Source organism: Castanea sativa, chromosome 10 (assembly GCF_040712315.1).
Source record: "Castanea sativa cultivar Marrone di Chiusa Pesio chromosome 10, ASM4071231v1".
Classification (NCBI taxonomy): Eukaryota; Viridiplantae; Streptophyta; class Magnoliopsida; order Fagales; family Fagaceae; genus Castanea; species Castanea sativa.
In genome coordinates this window covers 22,062,819-22,088,943 of record NC_134022.1, presented here as the reverse complement: position 1 = coordinate 22,088,943, position 26,125 = coordinate 22,062,819, and the positions used below count along the sequence as shown (strand labels likewise).

The following is a 26,125-nucleotide window of genomic DNA, read 5'->3' as shown; positions in this document are numbered from 1 at the left end:
TCAATTATCTTCTAAGCACTTGTACTCTTCGATACGCCTCATCAACTGCCTCATATCCTCGGGAGGCTTTAGGGTCAACGATTCTCTCAGCCCGGATTCTTCGGGTAGGCCCATCCGAAAGGTGCTCGCCACGATCTTTTCATTACCCCCGCCAATCTCGTTATACAACTCCCAGTACCGACTGGCATAGTTGCGAAGGGTCTCTCCATCCCCCATCTTCATTAATAGCAATGTGTCTACAGGCTGTGGCACCCAGCTGCAAGTCATGAACCACACTCCAAACTCCTGGATCAGTTTCGAAAAACTATGGATCGAACCCTTCTTCAACCCATTGAACCACCTCAAAGCAGTGGGGCCAAGGCTCGAGGGGAAAACCTTACACATCAATGCATCATTATGGGAGTGTAAGGACATCATCTGAATATAATGACTTACATGTTCCACTGGGTCTATCTTCCCCGTGTAGGAATTGAACGGTGGGCGTGCGAATTGGCTCAGCATAGGCGCGCTCTCGATATCTTTAGAAAACGGAGACCGGGCAGCTTAATGCAATGCTCGGCTCATGGTATCCATGGCCGCATTATGTGGTCGCTCCACGTTGGGGGAAGTCAATTCACGGTCCACATACTCCCGCGAACGGTCGCGGCGCCTACGAGACTCGGATTGATGAGATCTTGCCTCACAGTGATTCCCCACGCTTACTAACCTTTCCCTTCATTCTTCCTGGTCCCTTCTCCTGCGTCGACCCCGTGCTTGCCACTCCAATTCCTTGACTGTCCCACACAAGCGCTCGAGCTCTTGATCCCTCTGCTCAAACTCCTGGTCTCTTCTATCAAGGCGGCTGCGGCTCGAGGTGTCAGACATTGTCCAAAGGGTTTGGTACGACCTTTCTCCAGGCCCGGATTCTTCTACCTCCTCATGCCTTCTGTCCTCTTGCCTTTTTTGCCTCCTTTCTCGCCATGTAGACCCCCGTGACGGCCCTCCAGTGCCGCTCCCTGCGCACCTCCAGACATTCTTGCGAGCGTGCTAAGATAGCACCACAGCTACGTAGGAGTTTCCCACAGACGGCGCCAATTGTACGTTCCAAAATAAGGCTGTTGGGCCTCAGAGGAGTTTGGGCTCACAATCTATTTGTATAGTGGGCTTTTGGATTTCCTACCACGGGTGGTGCTATGCTCGGCAGGCCCGTTTCCTGAGTCTCCCCTCTTTTCCCACTAACACTCCCCCTTTCTTCCTTGGGGATGATTAGTGTTACTTTCTCTAGTCTCTCCACTCTGGAATTGGCAACCTCTTCAACTAAATCTTCCCTGCCTATTTATAGCCAAACTTAGTGGAACGATCATGATTATTCCCCTATTGGGTGGAAAGAATGGTCCAATACTATTACCCATAAGTGGGGGTTTAGTTGGGAGTGGGAGGAAAATGGGCGTGGCATTGGAACTGGCTCCACTGCTGGATTTAATGCTCGGCAGGGGCGTTCCCTAAGCAATGGAAGGGAGGTCCAATACCGTTTCACCTAAGTGAGTGTTTGGTGACGGGAAGGAGAAAATGATACTGGCGTTGGGACTAGCCCCGCATGCAAGTTCTGTGCTCGGCAGGGGCACGTCACAGGCTGTTTTAAGCACTCTGAGCTCAAACCCCTTGGACGGCACGTGCGTTACCATGTGTGATCAGTGCGGGGCTCTTATAAGAGTTAGTCTTTATGGGCCTTAGGGCGATTGGGCTTGACGGGGGGTAAGGCTTGTACACTTTCTTCTCTTAAAGTTCCTTAAAAATGTCTCTGGCCACTTAAGAAACCTTCATTGTCAAACTCTCATGTATCTAGGTCAATGATCTTAAACCCTACAAGAACCAAATTCCACATTTAGCTTTGTCAAAATTAGATAAAAATTAAATCCCCAATCATGTTTTGAGATTTTATATTCCCTCTTGACCAAACTTTTGAGGTAGATTTTTTATTTTCTATTGGACTGCAAGGTCAAACTATTATGTGCTACACATAATAAGAAAAAGTGTGCTAAACATAATTTGTCAAAGCCAAATAGAAATTGAGAAAGGTCCTACAACAAAAAAGAACTATTGAGTCAAAAAATATGAAAGCAATAATTGGAGTATAATTACAACGTACTCTATTATTGTTTCAAAACTATCAGAGGTAACTATATTAAGCTTTGGTTTTCTTTCCTTCTTTTTTTTAACATAGAGTTAAACAAATGTCAAATGTAAGAAAACTAAAATGTCAAAGATAAACAAATTAAACGAGTAAAACAAAAATATAAAATAAAAATTGTACAGCATGAATATAAAGTAAGAAGTTGTTGTAGAGATTTCTAATTCTTGAAAACCCTTCTCATTACCGACAAACCAATCCTAGCCACCCATAACCCCAAAGTGATCACATTGTTGGCAACCCACAAAAAAGCATATCATCTACAAACTTTAGAAATCCAATGGAAAAACCGAAGTTGGGGGAAAAGAAAAAATAAGAAGGGAAAGAACACACCTCAAAGGGACTTTCCAAGTTTGATGCCACTTTAGTAACTTTTGCAGAGGTAGAGAGAGCAACTAGAAATTTGTAGTGTTAAAAATAACATAGTTAATCACAGGAGTGTCAATTGAAGGATTTGAATTTCAAAAGAGCGAAATGGTTTTGAATGGGAAAATTGAAGAGTTGAGAATTGGAAGAAGCCTAAATTAATGGTGAGTTGGATTTAATGAGTTAAAGAATGTGTAAGGTTGTTCATAGTGAGTTGGATTTAATGAGTTAGAGAATGTGTAAAGTTGCACTATTTATTTATATATTAATATTGTTTAAAAATGAAGGGAACAAAAGAAGGTAACATGGTCAATGATATGGCACAACTGGAATGTAGCAACAACAAATGCTACGCTTCAGTTTTTAGATGTATATAAATTAGAAAGTGATGCAAAGCAAGTGAAAACCGAAAAGGACGTTTTACAAGAAATTTAGAATAAAAAAAAAGAGAAACAATAGAGAAGAAGTCTACTCTAAACAATACGATCATTCTATAGTGTATTTAGAATTGTTAAATCATATTTACATTAATGATTGTGATAACTAGGCATGCTAGAGGAGTAGAGGCTGAGTTACCTTAATAAAATCTACAAACTTCTTCTCCAAAAAAATAAAAATAAAAAAGTCTCTTCAAAGGAACATAATGTAAGTTGCTTAAGTTATAAACTAACAGTTCAAACAGTGTGTAAAACACTTATGAACGTTTAAACCCCCAATACAAAATTACCAACACAAGCTTATACACAAACAATATATGTGCAGAATGATGAATATAAGCTAAACCCAAATTGGTAACACACTCTAAACCATAATTAATTACAAACACAGTAGAAATTAAAAGGTAAAGAGTAAGGGAAGAGAGATGTAAACACAAAGATAACACGGCAATGTGTTATCGAAGAGGAAACTGAAGTACTCGGTGAAAAACCTCTCTGCCGCCCTCTAAGCGGTCAATGATCCACTAGAGAATAAAGTTGGGATACATGAATAGCAGAAGACCCTCCAAGCCTAATCTACCTAGTGCACCTAAGCCCTCCAAGCTTCTTGCTCTAACAGGGTTACGTCGAACCTTGTCTTCTCTAACTTACCGGATCCCGCAATAAGCCCATTGCGTCAACCAAATGAATTGGTCCCTTCTGAACTGCTTCCCAAACACCAAAACACCTCCTCATTGATATGGATATGGTGAGATAAGGATTTGGCTCAATGTAACTCTCAAAGATATGTCAATGGAAAGGGTGAGAGTAGAGGAATTTGGAGAATCAAAAGATGAAGATTGTAGATGAGTCAACCTTGTTTTTCTTTAGGGATTCTCTCTCAAAATTCTCTCTGGAAGCTCTCTACAATTCCTGGGTATAAGGGTATTTATAGTAGGGTGTATGAGGAATGTGAAACGTCAGGTTTATCCATACAGGGCATTCTGGTGACTTGACCTCGTGATTGAAACGAGTCGCGAGCTAACTGCTTGGCTAGATTGGAATTTTGTCCTGTAGTGCTCTAGCTATCATGACCCTTCAACTCCCCTGCATGCTCCACACGTGTGCCACCTTTGGCGACTCGCTAGTCGTAAGCCAGTCGCAAGATCCAGTCACGAGGCTCTTCTTGAGTGCACACATTTAAGGTTTCTTCACACTCTCTCACACACTACCCTTACATAATTCCCACCTAAATACAAGGTATCTAATTGCTAAAATACAAGCAAATTTGGTACTGAATAAAGCCAATATATGATTGAATAAATTCAAACTTATATAAACAACAACTTTAAATGAAACTTCAATCCCTGGCATCAATCATCAAGCTATTAATGAAACTTAAATAGCTTTTTAAAAAAATAAAAAATAAAAAAAAAAGACTGTACCAATGCATGTACTATTTACATCTATATTCTATATATTATTAAAAGCTGAAACGTAGCATTTAATGTTGCTACGCTCACGTTGAGTCACGTCAGCAGCCATGTCATTATCAATTTTTTATACAATTTTTTAACATTTAAAGTGAATTAAAAACTTTATTATATTACAATCAAAATATCATATTTATCTTATTTGTAATTATTCTTATTTATTATTAAATTTTCAATTCCATTTTAACTTTTCATATCTCCACTACTCTCTACCTTAACTTTCTTCAACCTTTCTCATTCCATTTTAATTTGTTCATATCTTCACTACTCTCAATATTACTATTATTCTATCTTTTTATCTTCCTTTATTTTTTATTCTTTTTATTTTTATCCTCATACTATAAAATTTTCATTCCCTCTCTTATTCCATGCATAATTTTCTATTTTTCCACACTCAAAAGCCTCTCTCTCTCTCTCTCTCTCTCTCTCTCTCTCTCTCTCTCTCTCTCTCTCGATCAATTTTTTCTTCAGTTTTTGGTATATATATATATATATATATTTATTTATTTATTTTAGTGTAACAAGTTAACCATCAAAACATATTGATGCAGTACTAAAAGCTCCACCAAATGCATTGCAGAAATCAGTTTTAGACTGCTAGAAGTCAGTCAGTTTGCTAAAATTGGAATTGACTGGTAAGCCAGCTTGACCTTTTAGTGAAAGGGCAAAGGGAGACTTCATGAAAGACACATTTTGGCATGTATCCCATACATTATAATAGAATTTATTCGCTGCTTGGCTAGATTCGGTCGAATTTGCTGAAACAGTGGAGTTGCAAAGTATAGGAACTAGTCGGGGTGTAGAACCAATTGTAAATATCTTGGCTGAAAATGGATTACATCTCTACGAACCATGATAACAACGAGTTGAAACACATCATAATTCATACATCCTTTGGGTTGATACGATTTAGTTTTGTGTTTTATGTTGTTATTTTTTTTATTCTCATTGGTTGTTAAATGTTATATTATTGCATTATAAAGATAGTATATAAAAATATAATGTTATTTTATTAGATAGCATAACTAAAATAATTTGGTGTTTATTGCTATACATTTCATTTTTACTATTTTTCTTCTCATCTTATTTTATTTAACATTTAAATTTGGCAACATCTTCCATATCATTAAATTATTTAAATTTTGTCTCATTTTTTTTAAATTAAACATATAATATTTTATTTGAATTCAATAAATAAAATTTGTTCTTATAAAGTCTTTCCATGAAATGTTACAGTGCATCAATGGAAAAATGAAATACAAAACAAATACCAATTTAGAAACACTCAATTAAAAAAAGTAGAATAAAAATTTTTCTTATAAAGTATTCCCATAAAACGTTACAATGCATCAATAGAAAAAAAGAATAAAAAATACATGCTATTTTAAAAACACTAAATTAATAACAACAACAACAACAATAATAATAATAATAATAATAATATCAAACCAAACATATCATATAATAAACTAATAGTTATGGATATACTAACTTCATGGATGCAAAATAAACAAAAATAAATGTTACAATGCATATTTAGTACATTAGAATTATTATTAAATTTGAGAAAACAATAGTGTGAGAGACCAGGAAATTAGGCCCCTCAAAAAAAAGATTTGGGTGCTTTTAAGGGAACCTCTCTTTTGGGTAGTGGTGTGGAGTCGCAACTTATTTTTTATACAAAAAAATAAGAGAAAATAAATACAAATTACATATTCAAAGTACTTCAATGTCATTGATTGAATGAAAAAGTACAATGTTGGTAAATTAACCTTACAAGGCTTTAGTCCTAGTTACAATCTATGCAAAAGAATACAAAGTTTTGGTCCTAGTTACAATCTACCAAAATTAAAAGACAAAACACTAATCTACCTATCCAAAAATCCTAAGCTCGGGGGCTAAGTCATGGAATGGGAAGGTGTTAAGCATCCATTCCGCCCAGACAAAGTCTGGTCTTCTAGACTCTAATGACCAATATACCATTTTTGAATGATGTTGAATGATATATTGTAACACACATGACAAACACTTGACAAAAATTAATTTAAATAAATTTACCTTATGAATATGTCCTCTTTTAAAGAAAATTCAGATCTGTTTTGAAAATTAGAAAAAAAATTAAGACTTGGTTTGTAAAAAATTAGATCTGTTTTTATAAAGGGTAAAAAGAAAGATTTTGTTTAGAAAAATCAAATCTGTTTTTTGTAAAGTTTAAAAAAAAAAAAAGATTTTGTTAGAAAGAAAAAAAATCAGATCTGTTTTGAAAAGTATATATATAAAAGAGATTTCATTTGTAAAAAAAAAAAAAAGTCAGATCTGCTTTTAAAAGAAAAAAAAAGTGAGATTTAGTTTGTAAAAAAATCAGATCTGTTGTTGGAAACAAATAAAAAAGACTTTTGAAGGAGGATTCACATTCATGAGACAAATTTATTATGCATGCATCACATATTTAAAAAACTTTAATCTAACTCTTAATTCCTTCTTTGAAATTTCAAAATCTGCAATTTTATAACAAAAAAACTTTTCAGAAAAATTTTCAAATTTGTATTTAATGAAAATACAGATCAGTTTTAAGATCAGAAATAAAAAAATCATATCTATATTTAATAAAAATATAGATCAATTTTGAGTCTTCTTAAAAAATTTTGATGATCATTAGTAGATTTTGAAATCAAAGATAAAGAATTAAACAAACAATCAATTAAAGAACATGTCAAAGAAAATTCCAACGACGTATCTAGGCATGACAACTATGTATTAAGAACAATGCATAATAAAACATAGTAATCACATTCATGCAACAAACAACAACATACTAATTACTCTTGCATGAGCACGCTCTTCAAATGAAAGAATATTTTAGAAGTCAAAGAAGTTTATTCACTTCTTTGAGGTCTAAAATACTTTACGTACAAAAAAGAAGTTCCTAAAGCAAAAGCCTCCAGAATGTCTTTAACGTAAGGGGAGTAGAAAAGTCAGAAAAGAAGAGCCCTTTAATTCTGATTTTTTTTCCTTTATTTATAAAGTTTGGGATGCCTAAAAAATAAGCTGAATGAGATCAGATACGAATTGTAACGCGTTCTTATCTCTAAAAAGTCAAAAAAGATAGGTTTTATCTCAATCAGGAGGTTCCCGAGCCAGGCCGAAAGTTTGTGCCAATCAGCACTTGCAATGTGCCAAATGACCCTCTTGGGTGCCAAGTCTGCGTTTGAATTTTAGTCCACTTTGGACTCCCTTTTTGAGCCGGGAATTGCACCTAGACGCATTTTTAATCCGTATTCTAAAAATTAATCCCTTTTTCTTGATATTCAGGTTTTTAAAGTGATAATTATCTTGTAGATAAATATTTCAAAAGACTTGATTGTCCACAACTTCTTTATTATCTAATTATCCACTTTATTCCCCTGTGAGCAGACCTATTTTTGACACTAACCAACAACCAATCACAAAATTATTTAATTAATTTTAATTGTCTAACTAATCAAAATTAATTTGAATTAATCATGTGTGGTCAATTCCACCCAAACAAAATGCATGAAGACCGTGAAAACTTGATCATGTGATATCTTTCAATTCGACGGTCCAATTTGAAAATTGGACATACCGTCGCGATCGTTAAAATCTCAAGATCATTTTTATGATATGCAATGAATGAATTAATGCATGTAATATAACTCTAAATTTTGGGTATATGAATGGTCACTTTAGTCGTCTTCCAAGATTAATTTATGAGTGTAAAATCGAGTGTCTACAAATAGGGTGTTACTGAAGAGAGTGAGAAAGAGATTAGTAAAAGAAATTAAACGTCAATTAAATAAATTAATTAGTAACCATTAATTGGAAAACAAAGAGATTGACAGCTAAAAGAGCAAAAAATTAATTAAAGATGACCTTATGAATGTCATTAAAAACTTTACAATGCAATTAAATAAATCGTTAAATTCACTTAATTAAATCATATAATTAAAAATTAAATACAATCATACAAAATTTAAACTTAATACTAATCAAACTCTAATCTAGAAAACCATATTTATTATCAAAACTAAATGGAAGACGTTCTTCAGTAATAATAGAAATATATAAGAAATAAAGATGAAAATTTTTAAAATCCTTTTTTTGACATTTCATTTAACATTATTTATAAATAATTAAATATAAAAAAATTTCTTAAATGTTTATATTCTTCACACACCACGACTTTTAAAAATCTAATGAAAGGTTCTAAGATTTTAACTCTCATTTAATGCCTTTGTTATGAAAATCATCAGCCAGTAAAATATGATAATAGTAAGAAACATTATATATGAGATCAAGAAAAAACTAATTAGCCACTATTATTATGGAATAGATGTCTTTTTTTATGCATCTAAGGAAATGAAATGTATAGATTTTACTTATTAAGGTGTATGTAAAAAATCAAATTAAAAAAATATGTAAAGGTGTTTTTGAAAAAAAAAAAAGTATATATAAGGTTTTGACTAACTTAAAAGTCAATGAAAAAAACCAATTTTCAATAACTACAACCGTCGCAACTCTATAAATCACACACAACACTATATTCAATATTCTAAACAACAGAGTTAGGCTTTTTGGATATACACCACAATATTCAACTTATAAATTACAACCCCAATCAATCATACAATTACACAATCAAAGCATGAACATGTAACATGAATTACCTTTTGAATTACTGCTTGGAATTTTCACAATTATTGAAAGAGAATCACCAAATTTAATTTTTAGAAAACATCAAGACAAGGTACAAGAATTTTAATTTTTTTTAAAGGCGAAAATGTACTTTTGGTCCCTACATTTTAGGTCAATTCTCATTTTGGTCTCTAAATTGATTTTGCTACTAATGTAATCTCTAGAAAAAGAAAATCAATTCTATTTTGATCCCTGCGGTCAACCAACTAACAAAAACCTTTTACGTGGCAGACAGAGTGCCCTGCTTACTGTCATGGCATTGACGTGGCCATTAAAATATTATTAAAAAATTGGCATTTTTTAAATGTCACATCAACTTTTTAATTTTTTTTTTAAAAGCCATGTCAAAAAAATTAAAAAATAAATAAATTAAAAAATCTTAAATGAAATTTAATTAAAAATTTTTTCTTAATGCTCTTCAACTTGTTCTTCTTGTTCTTCTCAAATCAAACCCAGCAACCAAGAACTCAAACCCATCACAAGAACACAAATCTAGCAACCAAGAACTCAAACCCATCACAAGAACACAAACCCAGCAACCCAAGAACTCAAACCCAAATCACTAGGACATAAATGAAAACAAGATGAAAAAATTAAATTAAATACTAATAGGAAGAATGAAGAACAATGAACCCAATCTAATCATCAAACCCAAATCAACCCAAATTCATCACAATCGCCCAGCACCATCAATACAACCCAATTGCCCAAATTCATCAAACCTCAGAGAAAACTCAAATTCAACACCTCAAAGATCATCAAACCCAACACCATCAGGTCTACTACAAATCAAGACCATCGAATTCTTCGTGTTCTTCCCCAAATTCTAACACAATCAACACCAAATTATCTAACAAATCAAACCTATAAACCTAGTAAAAAAACTAATTTCCAACAAACCCAGATAATCAAACCTAGATCCCAAAACCACCACCACCACTACCACAATCAAACCCAAATCCCAAAACCACCGCCACCACCACTAACCAACACAATCAAACCCAGATCCCACCACCATTGACCAACACAATCAAACCACCACCACCCCGCCGATCAAACCCATTTCCCAAAACAGCAAACACCACAACCCCACCGAGAGAGAAGGAATCAAAAATGGAAGAATGAAGGTTTTTTTTTTTAGACCCAACAGTTCAGGGTAGCAGCAAAGAATGGGTTTGAGTTGAAGGAGGAATGGCGGCAAAGGAAATGGGCCACGGAGGAGTAGCCGATGTCGATGTTGCTGTCGATGATGTAGATTGTAATGGGTAAAGAGAGAGAGAGAAATTGATCTGGGTTGGGTTTTTTAATTTAGTATACGGTATGACAGGGTCCTAACATTCGGGTTGGTTCTGGGTTGGGGTTTGGTTTTTTTAATTTAGTAGAGTATACTACCAAGAGAGAGCTTCAATATATTTTTTTTTTCTTTTTTTGGTGAGTAGAGAGCTTCAATCTTTAAAACTAAAAAAAGTAATTTTTTTTGTTTGTTTTTTTATTTTTTTAATTAAAATTAAAATTGAGGAATTAATTTTTTTTAATTTTTTTTAAAATTAAAATGCTGATGTGGCATTTAAAAAATGCCAAATAATTTTTTTAATAATATTTTAATGGCCACACCAGATAATTTCAAGCCTCTATTTATACCCATAGGGTTATATTTCATCAAAAGGCACGTATGAAGAGTTAAAATATTTCATAAAACCAGAAAATTCTATAGAAAATCCTCTTTCACGATTTTCGATCGGTCGAAAGTTACTTTCGATCGATCGAGGGCTCTTTTCGATCGGTCGTCACTCGCTCAATCGAACAGGAATGGAACAGCGGTAGAGACATCTAGAATCTCTAGGATTATTTTCTTATCATTTTCAATCAATCAAACCAAAGTTTCGATAGATCGAAAATACTGAATTTTGAATTTTCACTTAGAAAATTTCAGAACTTGAATTTTTCACTTTGTGAAACCATACTCTCTAAACTAAAACATCATTATTACAACCTATCCTTACATATACCTATATATACAACAGGGTTAACGGCAGGGACCAAAATAGAATTGATTTTCTTTTTTTAAAGACTACATTAGTAGCAAAATCAATTTAGGAACCGAAATGAAAATTGAACTAAAATGTAGGGACCAAAGTGCATTTTTGCCTTTTTTTAACTTCCATAGAAAAAATATTACCCACATTATTTCAACCCTTATGGAAAAGAAGGTTTACATGTAACATGCAAAATGTGTCTAATTGACTTAGAGATATAAAAATTAGTCAGCGGACTATGGTAGAATAAGGTTTCAAAATTTAAATAAATCAATTCTACAATAATAAAAAATTATTTTGTGATAAATATGATTATGAAATGCATTACTTTTCATTAAATTAGTTCAAATTAAAAAATAATAATAATAAAGAGAGCACCTTAAAAAATAACCATGCGCAATACGTGGATCCACGACTAGTTTATATAAAATTTAAAAATGTTAGTTACAGTTTGATTATGTACAGAATGTGTAGAAAACAACTTTAGGATTTGGCAAAGCTGAGAAATACCAAACTAATTTGGATGGATAATTAATTACAAAAAATCAATAATTCCTTTTCAAATTGCAACAACAAAAATATTGCAAGTCATCACATAATATACCCGTCTTGTAGTTAACTCCTGTGTAGCTCTTGAGTCCTAATTTGTAATCTTTCAAGGTGATGGACCCTTGGTGATTGATGCCATAAAGGCATAACCAACCAATCCTTGAAAGAATTAGGAGAAATTAGATCTTATTCAATAAAGTTAGGAACACAATAAAAATTCACTGCCATTTCGTAACATTTCTGAATTTTAGTATCTCATCAGACATGCACAATCATATGCAATTTAAAAAAATGTTGTGAAATTATCATACATTTTAGTGTCGACACTCGTGATATTTTCTCTATTTTTGTTCTCATCCGTTTTTTTTTTTTTTTTTGTAAATTGCAAATTGCACCCCTGAAGTTTGGGTTTGTTTGGATTTTACACTCCAAAGTTCAAAAAATTTGATTTTACACCTTGAAGTTTGGTTCAGTTAGCAATTCACACCACTCAGTTTCTGCCGTTAATTGACACATCACCATGTTGACATGTTTTATTTTAGCCAAATCAGCCAAAAAATTGTGAAAAATAATGGCAGACTTGGCACAATAAAAACGATGCAGTTTTGCCCAAATTTAAAACACAAAACTTAAAGCCTAAACTACACCATTTCACGAAGGTAGCTCCCTCCCAAACCGGGTGAAAATAGTAAATTAGGCATAACTTTTTAACTATATAATTATTGGTTTCAATTTACAAACTATATTTTTTACTAGTATCTCAAGGATCAGAAGGTCGATTTTGGGTCTAAAAATCGAGTTTTTGAGGGTCGATTTTTAATGTATGATGTGGCATTTTTTCTACGTGAAATCTACTTGAAAATCGAGTGTCTAAGACTCGATTTACAAAGCAAAAAAATATTAAATCCATCCACCATGATTGAGCAAAACTCACCACAAAAAAAAAACCCAGCGCAAGCCCAGATCCAGGCCGCGCGCGCCCAGATCCAGGTCGCGTTGCGCCCAAGCCGCGGCACGCCCAGGTCGCGCGACCTGGGCGCGACGCGGCCTGGGTCAGCCTGGTTCGACGACAGATCAACGTGGAGGAGGAAGAAAGGAAAAGATGAAGAGGTAGGGAGGAAGAAAGGAACAGATGGAGATGTAAAGAGAAGAGAGATGTGAAACGTAGAAAAAATAAGAAGGAAAAGAGGGAAGGTTTATAGGATGTAAATCGAGTCTTAGAGACTCGATTTCCAAGTAGTCGCCACGTGAAAAAAATGCCACATCAGACAGAATTAGACTATAAAAATCGACCATCAAAGACTCGATTTATAGCCCCAAAATCGAGTCTCTTAGACTCGAGATGCTAGTAAAAAATATAGTTTGCAAACCGTAACAACTAATTATATAGTTAGAAAGTTATGCCTATTTTACTATTTTCTCCCCCAAACCGCAGAGCAGAGAACCATCGTGAACCCAAACCTCAAAACCATTGGCTCAACCAGATCAGGTCTAGTGGTCCACAGTAGTAGCAACAGTGAGAACTCTTCTCTTCTCTCCAGCTTTATTTCGGCGAAAATGGGCAATTAGCCATATTTATGGAAGAATATAGTTAGTAGGCACTATTTGAGAAGTATATATAATAGTAACATCTCGACTCTTAGAGAGTCGATTTTGAGGCTATAAATCGACTCTTAGATACTCGATTTCCATGGTCTGATCACATCTGATGTGGCGATTTTCCACGTGGCGGCCACCTGGAAATCGAGTTCCTAAGAGTCGATTTATATATCGACTCTTAAATACTCGGTTTACATGTGACGTGTACAACACGTGGAAGCTACCTGAAGTGAGTTGATCCACCTGGAAATCGAGTCTTTGAGACTCGATTTCTAATAGGGGTTTTTCAAAATTAACCCAAGTCCAGCCTCTCGCACAGACTAGACCTCTCTCTCGCTCCTCTCTCCACTTTCTGTCACTCACCCTCTCACTCTCGCAGACCTCTCGCGGCTCTTCACTCTCTGTCACTCACTCTCCCTCTCGCGCCTCTCTCCACCTTCTCACACTCACAGCTCTCACGGCTCTCCACCCTCTCACTCGCCCCCTGAGCTGTCACTCACTCACTCAGTCTCCACTCTCAAGCACTCTCTCCACTCTCACTCAGTTCTCAGGTATGTTTTTCTTAATTATGTGAATTTTTTATGTGGGTTAGTGGTTTTTGTTCGAAAATCATGATTGAACTGGTTGTCGAATAGAGAGTAATATGATCTTCACAAATTTTTGTTCACAATTATATTATTAACCTTGATCTATTGGAACTAAATGGCTTAATTATTGCATGATTGACATTGTCATTGGAAGACTAGTCAATGTGGAACATGTGCACCTTCAAATATGATACAATAAAAAGGTTGATGGAAAAATGCATTCATGGATCATCACGGAATGATGATTTGCACATTCCTGGGTTAAGAACTTACAAAGGCCACTCATAATTTGTGTGCAGTTTTAGATCTCGTCAGGACCCTAGGTCTGTTGGGTTTGTATAACAATTCATCTAGCCTAAGAAAGTTGAAATTAACTCCAGACTCAACTTAAAAGGCAGACAATATTGAAGCTTTTGAAATCAAGCTGAAACTACAAATCCAAAAAATGGCTTAAATTTCTGTAGATATCTTCATCCCTTAGCTTTGTTAGAGCCTTCTTTTCAATTTTCCGCATCCACTCCTTGGTCACACAAAGAAGCCTCCCAGATTCCTCAAGTGATTTAGGCTGGCTGTCCTTGAGACCATACCGTAGGAACAATGCTTGCCTCTCTCTTGAATCCAAGCCTCTCAAAAGATCATGAATGTCTTTTATCATGTGTTGCTTCATGGCAGTTTCTTCCAGGCTCTTTACTGACATATTAGGTGTAAATTCCTGCATTAGATTTTTCAAAACACAGTTTTAGTTAACAAAATAATCTCGACAAGATTTGAAATGTTACTGTGAGTCTGAATTTCAAATGAAAATGGCCACCTCATATAGCGTTTTTAGTCAATGATGCTATCATAAAAGTAGGCTCACCCTTCTCCTAAACCTGCTTCAGTGGAGGAGGAAATTTTTATTTTACTACATTATGAAACAAAATCTCCCTTTCCCCTTTAAAAGAATGCTAGTTTCTTTATGGAAAACAATCCCACAAACACTTATTTCAGATTGTGTAAGAAATTTGACCATGCAAGTGCAGAAAAACAACACCAATGGCCTTGTGATCCAATCGGCACGATTTTAGAACACATACACAGACACCCGAAAAAAAAAAAAAAAAAAAAAAAAAAAAAAAACCCTCACAAGAGGGTTTATGATCAGGATCCTTTAGGTGACTCTATTGGCTGGTAGAGTTTCACAAGAAAACTAGGCTTGTTCTATTGCATATGTTGTGCCCACTGAGTGACTTGAAAATGTGCTTCTCTACAATTATAAAAATGGTTTCCACTGTGACATTATTATACAATGTAGATTTACTAGGCAATGATAACGACAAGAAGCATGACTAATTTTTGCTGCCATCTACCAGAAGTACTAGGTGACCATAGCCAAAAACAAAATGTGTTACACAAATCTTAATTTATCAACAAGACTTTGACTTGCCAGTATGGATGAGATGAATGCATATAATAAAGGGAGCAAGTATGGGTTTTAGTCATACCATATATTTTATATTGATGCAATGTCCCATCTTCTAATCAATTGAACCCACAACTCTTAAGCATTTGCTAGCTTATCTAATTTTAGCCAAAGAAAGACCTATGTGCTTTGCAATTTCATCATCATCTGGGTATTTCTTGTGGCCACTATTAAGGGCTGTCTTAGCTTTCTGTATCTGATTTATTACACTGCACAATGTGTACTATAAACCAAAATAAAAAAGGAAAACATTTGGATCAACCTCTAGATGTCACAAACTTGACATTTTTACATTTAAACAACGTCTCAAAGAATATAGAAACATACAGGAATTTGAATTCCCCTAGCATGTTGTGCTACCATTCTTGACATTGATTTCCTTATCCAATACTGGACATAGGTTGAAAATCGGTAACCCCTAGTATGATCAAACCTTTCAGCACCTTGGAGCACTCCCAGATTTCCAGCCTATAAAATAAAATAAACCAAAAGTGAACTTGTAAATCTTCGCAAGCAAGAAGTTAGGAAAATGAGAGTTATATGCGGATACATATTATATATTAATATACATACATGCATGCACATATATAAACTTTTATTCTTCTTCTCCTCCTTTTGGCAGTTTCATGCATTTATCAATCTCAGCATGAAAGAAAGCTGCACCTAGGAATTTTATGATTTAACAATGTGGGCACAAACATGAGGGTCATGTTTTGATGCAGGCATGAGACAGCTCCTAGAGCCTGCTCTGCCTTTGGGTTTTGCTGCCTCAGGAGCTTTCTCTAGTAAATCAAGCAGACGTAAACCAAAAATCAAACAAAAACTAATACATATAATAGACATAAAATTGTTTGACACTTACCAATTTCCATTGCAGCCATAGATGACGAGATAGCTTCTGCAACAGATTCTGCATTATTTGCCTTCTTATTATTGTTCTTCTATGGGTTCTTGGGTGCTTGTCTAGTAGACTTCATAGCAGCTTCACCCCTTGCTTTGCCTCTCATTTTCTTTCTTAACTCCTCTGACTAAGCATCACTTTTCTCAAGCTCCTAAATAACATAAAACTAAACAGTCAAGAAACAGAAAGACACAAAAATAAATAAATCATCACAAGGAATTGTTAATTTTTCAGTCATACATCGAGTTGCCCATCCAAAGCAGCAAGATCTTTCCTCCAAAAGGACTTTGGAGTTTCCTTTCTCAAATCATCAACCTCCTTATTGAGCTTATCCCTTTCAGCACATAGCCCCTGAACTTTCTCAATGGTCAAGCTTCCAATTGCCATGGCCAGTAGATACTCATAATCACTGATCTGTACCCCATTACTACTGCTATCAGCTTAAAATTTCACTTCTGTTTCTTCTGTATCATCAGTGGCACCAGCAACTTCTGGCTCAATAGCTTTAGTTTTCTTTGGAAAAGGAGTGAACCCTTTTGTTTGCAGCTCAACAAACAGATCAGCTCTCTTCCTATTACTTACAATGATCTCTCCCTTCACAACTGCAACGATAAACCTAACCTTGTTTTCCAACTTCAACAACTCCATTTCATGTTTGTTCAGTAGAAATTTCTGCATAAAATACAAAAATTGCAATTAAAAATTGTTTCCCTAAGAAATGGCTGAAATTATTGAGTATCAGTTCTACTCTTTTGCTATGAGCATAAGTGAGCTCACCTTTCTTTTCTCATAAAATTCAAGTCTTAAATGAAAAAATTCTTCAAGAACTGCAGGAGGGAAAATCACAAGCAGTAAATGTGTTATCATGGAAATTATATCGGTAAATTAATGTAAAGAACTCCAATTTCTCTCACATACTTTGGTCTGGGTTGTCATACTTCTTAATCACGCCTCTTGGGTCAAATAGGTGCATATTAGTTGTGCTAATTGTAGTCTGCTCTAACAAGAAGCTATGCTCTTCATTCATTAGAACCTACCAAAGCTCTGTTTGAGAATGAAATAAAAACAGAATAAGAGAGGAAATTAATAATATGCCAACGATATTGCAAATAAATTTCCAAAAAATGAAACCTAAATTATGTGAAAAGATTAAATTTGGTAATAATTGAGATAGTTACCTTTCCTTTTCTAATAGTTTGCTGCATAATCTTATAACCAGCTAGGTTTGAAGAAACATGCACTCTTAAGCTTGCCAGCTTCAGTATTCAATACTCCTCTGGCCTCGGCTAAAATCCAATCACTGATAAACTCACCACACATGATGAAAGGGAAAAATGAATAGTTCATTTGTTTGGCTACCACTTTAAGCATTAACTATGATCTTAACCCAAGGCAACCCGCAATCTAAAAATTTATATAGTTAGACAAATATGGCACTTTGATTTTTTCAATAAAATATATGAACAACTTCCATTTAATTAAGAATGATTGATTCTTTGTACAAATTGAAATCAATTCCAAGTGCAGCACCAATTAATATTCATTTGTTTTTCTTTTTGTTTTCAATGTCTATTACGTGCTAATTGCTTATCATTCTTGTGTAGTATGGCTGCTGCAAATGTTGGACAGATTGACTACACACAGCCTGGCCCCATTGACCAGTCTGTGTTGACGTTGCAGGCCAACCATCGGTCAGAAGCTATTTGGAATGGGCAGGTAAAGCACAACACTAAATATTTAACAAATGTACACACATTTGATTCATACAATGTACACGCACTTGCTGTCATATATTAATCCATGGTTTTGTTCTGTGCAGGATCCAGGGTCTCTTAAATGCCGTGTCCGTACTGAAGAGTTCTCTGATCGAGAGCCAATGGTGGACGACCGAGTCATTGACATCATTAAGGCACTCGGTTTGGAGGGACTCCTCAGGACCCCGGGTAGAGGGATTGACCACGGCCTGATAACGGCCTTAGTGGAGCGATGGCGGCAGGAGACTCACACCTTCCACATGCCACATGGTGAGGTCACCATCACATTGCAAGATGTGGAGGTTCTTCTCGGGCTTCCTGTTGACGGCGAGGTCATTACAGGGAGCACGCAGAAAGAATGGGAGAATGTGTGTGAGGAATTTCTTGGCTTCCGACCTGTAAATAATCAGAGAAAGGAACTTCATGGCCAGAGGATTCTCATCCAACGGCTTTTGGAAGCTATTGCCAATCCATTTCCGCCTAATGCCACAGAGGATCAGTTGCATAAGTACGCATGATACTACATCCTAGCGCTACTAGGGGACACAATCTTCATGGACAAATCCGGCGATAGGGTGCATCTAATGTGGGTGCAGCAGTTGGAAGACCTTTGCAATCCACGAAGATACAGCTGGGGAAGTGCTTGCCTTGCATGGTTGTACCGAGAGTTATGTAGGGCAAGTGATAAGAAAGCTAATCAGATTGGTGGGTGTTTGCTGTTGGTCCAGTATTGGGCATGGGCCAGGTTCCCATATTTGTGCCCGACAGTCGAACATGGCCCACCAGTGGATGCTTATGGTCCTCCAGTTCGTGGTCCACTGTCCCTGAAGTAAGTCTCTACCTCATACACGTCATGTAACTTCAATTTATTTATTTTAAAAGCTTCTAGGAATTATTTAAGTCTATATTAAACAATTTGAAATAGAGGTTATACACTATAATTTTATGTCAAATTTTCTAAATTATATCGGTTAATATTATCCCTTGTTCTGGATTGTAGGTGGTTGTGGGTCCCAAACAAGAAAAACAGGCCCACCCACATCTTCCTGGACAGGTATCGCGAGCAAATAGCTTCAATGTTGCCAGGCCAGGTATGAAAATGCCTTATTTAACATGTTTAGGAACAAGATATAGGTTTAGTGAACTTTGACATATAAACATTGTTGCCTAATGTGTTGCTTGTTTTTTGGCTGTCGTAGGTGGTGTGGCAGCCGTATGAAGCTGAATTCGAGGACCTTCCGCCATGGTGCGTTGCAGGGAGGGCCGTGTGGACGGCAACGGTGCCACTTGTATGTTTCCACCTAGTAGAGAAACATACACTGGATCGTGTCGTTCGTCAATTCGGGATGATCCATGAAATTCCCCGTAATGTTGACACCGATACAGTGCTTCATGCCATTGATTTGAGGGGGAAGGTTGGTGTTGATTGGATGCGGAAACATGCTGAGCATATTACAGAGTGGGGTAATCGCCTTCAACAGCGTTGTGAAGCAGTGCTTGGTGATATGCCTCCACAACACGAGTACTTCGATTGGTACAAAAGGGTAACTCGGAGGTTCATCAATGTCCTCGGTGCTAGATTGATTATAATGGTAACTTTTCTATCTATTGAATTTTTAATTAGCATTTTGTCTACTCTATGCGCTAGCTACATCCTTAATATAAAAGATAATTTAAATTTAGTCAAAGGTAACACCTGGTCTCCCTATAACTTGCAATTATTACTAGCAAAACCAATTCAAAACCAATGTTTATTTTATTTTCGATTGAATTACTAATATACCTGGTATTGCATTACTAATATACCTGGTTTTTTCATGTCAGATTGAAGGATATGCCCGTTTGTTGAGGCGTCACCCAGTGGGCACCGAGGACTACAAGGACATTACTGATGTACTAAATGCAGTGCAGGAGATTGGCCGTGTACAACCTCCTATCCCTAAGGCCCCGAATGAGGAGGCAGCTACTCCTGCGGCAATGCCTACTCAAAGCCCAAGCACAAGCAGAGCTCTTGTCGGACGTGGGTCTCGTTCGTCTGTTGCTACCCCGAGAGTTGTCCCTACCCCCGATCCCCACCCATCCACCCCAAATCCATCCTCTAGCCCCACCATCCCCTCACCCATCCCACATCCATCCCCTAGCCCCACCACCATCCCTTCACCCACTCCACATCCATGTCCTGGGTCTGACATCCGTCCACCCACCCCACGGTCATTTCCTGAGCTGTCACCCATTCCATCCTTTGACCTAGGTCTTGATCCAACCCCTCTTGACATGCACACGCAGCCACCCTCCCACAGTACATGCACTGGCCCTTCTTCGGGCATTGACCCACCCCATGTTCACGTTGAGCAGCCTGTTGGGTTACCTACAGAGGCAGCAGGTCGGCCGAAACGCATAGCAAATGCACCTTCTTGTGGGACAGAGGGCACAAACATGGACACAATGCTGGGCCTGAGGCATTTGACGAAGGACATGCAAGACCTCCTCCTCATTATACGCGACGACGTAAGGTTCAAAAAAGGTAATTAGACAGAAGAGAGACAAAGATTTCTATGTTAGATAGGCACATACTTCATATATTTGTCTTATATTTATTATTGGTTGTGTTTCTGTGTTGTGTGTGTATGGCAGGGAATGACGTGTGGAATCTGAGACACATTGTCTCCTTCAAGTTCGCGGAAATGACAAACCTGATATGCAATGCAAAGACAAGTTCCTGATTCAGAGCACTTTTATTCCCTTTGGGTCAACTGAGGAGGATATTACTTCTGACATGGTAAGATCTATGGTTACCTTTCTAATTAGGTTACTCTTGATTTAGTATGCTAATTTCTTCCTTGTGGGTTTGCTTTGTTTAAGCAGAGCTGAAATTCAGAACATTATGAAGTTCTGGTGAATAAGTCACCTATGTGTGAATTTCTGATGCACTAGCTTTAGCTTCTAAATCTCATAGCAACACTACCCTTTATCTGTGTTTGTTTTTGGTGGGAGCGACAGTGGAGAATTTTGAACCATTGTACCACATGCTGTACCATTTGTCCTAAAATTTTGAGCTGGTGGAAGGGATAAATCTAATCATTATTCTTATAGAGTGTGTAAGGGACTTTGGAATTTTTACAGAGGTAAGTTTATAAACTTATGTAATTTCTTCTTTTTTTAGGTGCAGATAGAATGCCCAATTTCGGAGGACTCCAATGTTGACAAGGAAGGACATATGAAACCTTTGAGGAAGGTACTGACACTAGCTTTTAACCACAATCTCACTCCCATCCCAGTTTTTTTTTCCTCAATTGTTAAGTTACACATGCAACTAGTGAGTTTTGGATGCACAGTCTCACCTTGTATTCCATCCTTAAGTGTCTTTTGAGCTAGAACTTGTTGACAACATCATTGTACACATCCACAAGATGGATACATGAAGTTCTCTCTCCCCCTCTCTCCCCCCTTTATTTCTACTTCTATTTGTTGACTGTTTGAGATTTTATGGGGGTTTACTTGATCTGCAATCATACAGCTGACCTACAGATTAGGCCTAATGAGGTCATGGAGGCTGGGGCAAGAGTTTACATACCTGTATCAGTTTCAGGTACTGTTTGTTTGCTTTGCTCTTTCTCTCTTTGAAAATTTGAATGTGACAACTTTTTTGATCTTATTTTCTTGTGCATGGAAGAATTTGTTGGGTCAGTTGATCAAGTGAGATAGGGTATTATGGAGACTAGTTTTTTGTGGGGTTTTTAGTTTTTAGTGTTTTTTTTAGTGTTTGTTTAGCTGAGATCGTTTTAAGTTTAGTTCAGATTAGAAGAATTGGAATTGGATAGTTGGGGTTTTGAATTTTGTGACTGTGGCTGGAATGTGTAGCTAAATGTTTGAAATTTTTATATATATTCAAGATTTTGTTTTGGATGCAAAATTGTGTTAAATGGTGTACTGAGGGAAAGTTGACTTTGGTAAAATTACTTCTTTGTGCTTTTGGAAGTAGTTTTTGGCTATAAGTTGGTTAAAGTATAGTCGTATCTAGACCAAAAGAAGAAGAAGAAGAAGCGGATTTGAAAAGTTGTACATGAGCAAATAAGCTTAAAGAAAAAGAAATAAAAAATCTTTTGCCAAACTAACACATTTTTAGGTAAAGTTATTGAAAAATGTCCTCACTACAAAATGATCCTAATTATGTAGGGTATGAGAGAGGTGATTGGTAGGCAGCATAATTCCTAGTTTTTGTAGAGTTTGGCTCTTGGACTTGATCCCATCACTTGAGTGGAGGAAACTTGCTATTGCACTAAGGTCTGACCTCTAGGTAAATTTACTGAAAGGTGAAATAGCAATTAGGATGATTACTTAATTGTTTAGTCTTGCTCACTGATTGTTTATTGATCAAGGTATGGTGGCTTGTAATGGAGAATTAAGAGGTTCATGGGTAATGTTTACAATTTGTGTAAAAGTGATTTGGTAATGGTGTGATAATTGCGTGAAGTTGAACAAGGTATTTTGAAGCCTGATGGAGGTAATTCATTACAAGCTGCAGAACAATTCGACTTTTAATTGTAGTTTATCTTTATTTTGAAAGCCAGACATAAGATTTAATTGCTTGGAGAAGTTGTTTATAATTTAAAGTAATAAAAGGATGTTTTTTTTCAAAAGACACCCTTAATTTTTTAACTGTTGAGCTTTTCGAAGTGTAAATTGTTGATTTTGTTTTCTGAAAGGCGTACAATGTTGTTGACTTATCATTTTGTTTAAATTGCATTAATATTCCATTTGTCAATATTGGATTTGTTTTTAGATATTGGACAATTTAGGAGGAACATTCATGATGGTTATTGACAGCTTAAAGGTCTCTCAGCTTGCAAAAAGATTCAATTGGGAGTTCTTTATGAATACAGAGAGTTAGAGAATGGAGAAAATTTGTGAATTCTGCACAGCTTTGAGGCCAGTTGTTTACTGTAAATCCGATGCAGCACATCTTTGTCTTTCCTGTGATGCAAAGGTCCATTCAGCCAATGCGCTTTCTAGTCAGCATCTGCGAAGCCTCCTCTGTGACTTGTGCAGATACCGCCCAGCTCATGTTCACTGCACAGATCATCGAATGTTCATGTGTCGCAGCTGTGATAGAAGCCTGCATGATGGCACTTCCCAGCATCAGAAACAGGTCATCAGCAGTTACATGGGATGCCCTTCTGCTAAGGATTTTGCAGCATTGTGGGGTTTTGAACTTAATGAACTAGGCAATAGTACTCAACCAGATCACTTTCCGTCCACTTCACATATTTCTGAGGATTCCAGCGTGGTAAATTTGGCTATTCCAAGGCAATCTTGCTCACAAATTGGAGGCCCTTCAGTGTTATGTGCAGTGAATCCTGCAACTCTAGGCTCTAGTACAGAATCTGAAGTGGGATCAAGCAGTCAACAAAGTAAGGTAAGGCAGGGTTTATGCTTGCAAGTATCAAGTGTGTAACTTGGCTTTAATGATAATATGCCTTTTTTGTCGTGTATAAATTTCCCTTTTCTTTTCTTCCAATTTTTTTTTCTCTCTTTTGTGATAAATTTTTCTTTTAGATCACAAGATAAGAAGTTCAGGCCCAGGTAAAGTTTATGCAAATTATGATTTAGCAAATTGTTGATATGGGACAGGTTTTAAGATTTCAGGAGATTCATAACCATTTTACATTGTCCTGTCTTAGTTTAGTCATCATCAAAACTCAAAGTCATAGCTAAGTTTTTGTAATTCTACATTGATGAATTTCTCCATCTGACTATTGATCTGACACATGAGTTTTAATATAAACAGGAGGACAAAATAATTTGTATATATTTGACGATAATATGCTGCTTGCAGTAACTTCCCTTCAATTTGAACTTCTCAAAGATTTATTGCTAAACTGATGCTAAATTATATGTCTCAGGTGCATTAGAATTTTATAATCTCTGCGTAATTTGAATAAATTTGACAAAAGATACTCTGGTGGATAAACTCGGGTTTTTAAAACAAGACACTGAATTCCCTCAGATTCTTATTTTAAAGTGATAAAATACTTCTTAAAATGTTCATGAAAAAGAAAAACAGACAAGATTATTTCTAATATAGTGGTACACTTTGCAGATGGCGTGTCACATAAAATTTCGAATGTTATCATTTTTTGCATTGAAAGACAGCAAACAGTTCTAGAATGGATCGTATCATTCTTGGATACCTTATGCATCTATAGAGGCGTTCTGTGGCCCTGGCATTGGACATTCTGAGAAGGAACGCTGGTCTTTAGTATACAGAAGAGGATCCGACATTATGTAATTAAAATGGTCTGACACCACAAATACTGTTTTGGTACTTAACATGTGATATAGTAGCCTCTATGAGTTGTGCATAAAAACAGAAGAGATAAGTAATAGAAATATCGGAAATTTTCTTGTGCTTGGTTGTATTCATATTGCAGTGAGATCATTGCGTTTTCTAGGTTTTGTTTTCCTAACACTCTGATTCTTTTTTTGAATTTTAATGGTTTGGGATTGATATAATATTAAAAGGATGTTATTTTAGTTGGGTAACATATGGCTTTTCAACCACTACGTTGCAACTCAAATTTGATGCCAATCATTGTTTGGGTTTAAGCCCTAACCTGCAACTAAAGATTGGGCTATTGGAGGCCCTTTTTTTTTCTTCCCCTGGGTGCATGCCTCGCGGGGGGTGGGGTGGGGTTGGATAGGAAATAGGAAACTGTAAATGAAAGTGAATTTTTTCTTCTTCTTATGTTACAATTGTCCTCATCATTCCTTCGAAGCCCCTTTCAACCATTCCGTTCATGTTGGCTTCATGTTCTTGATCCTCTTCTCCAGTTTTCTTGAATTCTAAACTTTCAAATGATTTGTCAAGAGTTTTATGGCTCAATTGACACCTCCTGATATTTCTAACAGAGTTATACAAAATTCAAATCATCCTACTCTCAACTATCAAATTATCAAATATATAAATAAACTTTTGAAGGATTTGTATTTGAATTAGTCAATCTTACACGCCACATACACAAGCTGGAGCAAAGTAGCCAATTTAGAAAAGAATGATTTTCTTATTTTATAAATTATTAGCCATTAATGGAACATCTTGACATGGATGCCCTTAGGCACTGCCGTAGATAACCTAGAAATCATACTTGGAAAGGGTGGCCAATTAGCTAGAGCAACTTGTGCCGATTGCAAACAAAGGGGAAATCAAGCACATTAAAATATCTTATGGGGAAGGTCCCTTTGATATCCAAATACAGTTAGGAAAAGTTGGTAATGTTGGGGTAAATCATAAGAAAATTTTGGGTAGAGCTGAGCTAGATCTTCTATAATTTCTACAAAATTGATGAGGGAGGTTAGCATAATATCCAAGGGAATTCTAATAAATATCTCATGTCCCACTTTTAGTGTTTCATACTTCCAACCATTTTATGCACAATCAACTTCAATACTTTATGAGGAATAAAACAAGAAAAAGGAAGGAAAAAAAAAAAGATCGTGCATAAAATAAAATACTCAACACAAATTTTTATTTGGGAATTTCATACTTCGATATTTTGTAATTGTCATACTTCATTGTTATCTGGAGTCTCGGCAATAAAAGGTTAAGTGTCGACAACCATATATTCTACAAATTCCATGTTTTTTTAAGGTGCATAAATTATATTTTTCCTATAATTCTTTTTTAAACAATTTTCAAGGTGTTGAGAAAACCTTTTTATTTTTTAACACTCTTTTGACATGCACCAGATTCCACATCACCTCCATTTCTTTACAGCAGAATTTCGTTACACAGCCATATGACCAGTAAATACGATCATGCTTGTACAAGACTACAATACATCAGGGGGAAAAAATATATTAGAGAATATCATTAACCAATTATAGAATACAATCAATACATGTTTTGTGTAAGACAATCAGGCAAAAAAGTGAACAAATTTGACCACAAAAAAGTGAACAAATTTGAGGCATGTAAGTCAGAGGGACAATAAATAAGTTACTAGTTTGGGTCATTTTATTTTAGTTTTAATAAAATTTAAATCCTATGATTTAAGGTGGTTTGGTTTCAAAATAAATCTT

The 26,125-nt window shown here is 35.9% G+C and overlaps 3 protein-coding genes and 1 pseudogene across 3 annotated transcripts; 2 read left to right on the top strand and 2 right to left on the bottom strand.

Annotated features, from left to right (window-relative positions):
* LOC142612227 (uncharacterized) lies at positions 1 to 501 on the bottom strand. Its single transcript, XM_075784343.1, has one exon. The coding sequence runs from the start codon at positions 499 to 501 to the stop codon at positions 1 to 3; it is 501 nt and encodes a 166-aa protein (XP_075640458.1).
* A 13,597-nt stretch (positions 502 to 14,098) lies between these two features.
* LOC142612226 (RNA polymerase sigma factor sigC-like) lies at positions 14,099 to 16,263 on the bottom strand (annotated as a pseudogene).
* A 1,634-nt stretch (positions 16,264 to 17,897) lies between these two features.
* On the top strand, positions 17,898 to 18,564 carry LOC142612225 (serine/threonine-protein phosphatase 7 long form homolog). The gene is made up of 2 exons (XM_075784342.1): positions 17,898 to 18,008; positions 18,112 to 18,564. Exons 1-2 carry the CDS (start codon positions 17,898 to 17,900, stop codon positions 18,562 to 18,564), a joined length of 564 nt encoding a protein of 187 aa, XP_075640457.1.
* Positions 18,565 to 22,830: 4,266 nt separating this feature from the next.
* LOC142612224 (putative zinc finger protein At1g68190) lies at positions 22,831 to 23,501 on the top strand. Its single transcript, XM_075784340.1, has one exon. It carries the CDS (start codon positions 22,941 to 22,943, stop codon positions 23,499 to 23,501), a length of 561 nt encoding a protein of 186 aa, XP_075640455.1. The 5' UTR covers positions 22,831 to 22,940.
* Positions 23,502 to 26,125: the final 2,624 nt, after the last annotated feature.

Excerpts from the sequence above, each read along its gene's own strand:
- LOC142612225 (XM_075784342.1), top strand. The coding sequence starts at position 17,898 with ATGGCTGCTGCAAATGTTGGACAGATTGACTACACACAGCCTGGCCCC. Across the intron at positions 18,009-18,111 it reads AAGCTATTTGGAATGGGCAG|GATCCAGGGTCTCTTAAATG; the intron begins GTAAAGCACAAC and ends TGTTCTGTGCAG.
- LOC142612224 (XM_075784340.1), top strand. The coding sequence starts at position 22,941 with ATGGAGAAAATTTGTGAATTCTGCACAGCTTTGAGGCCAGTTGTTTAC.
- LOC142612227 (XM_075784343.1), bottom strand. The coding sequence starts at position 501 with ATGCTGAGCCAATTCGCACGCCCACCGTTCAATTCCTACACGGGGAAG.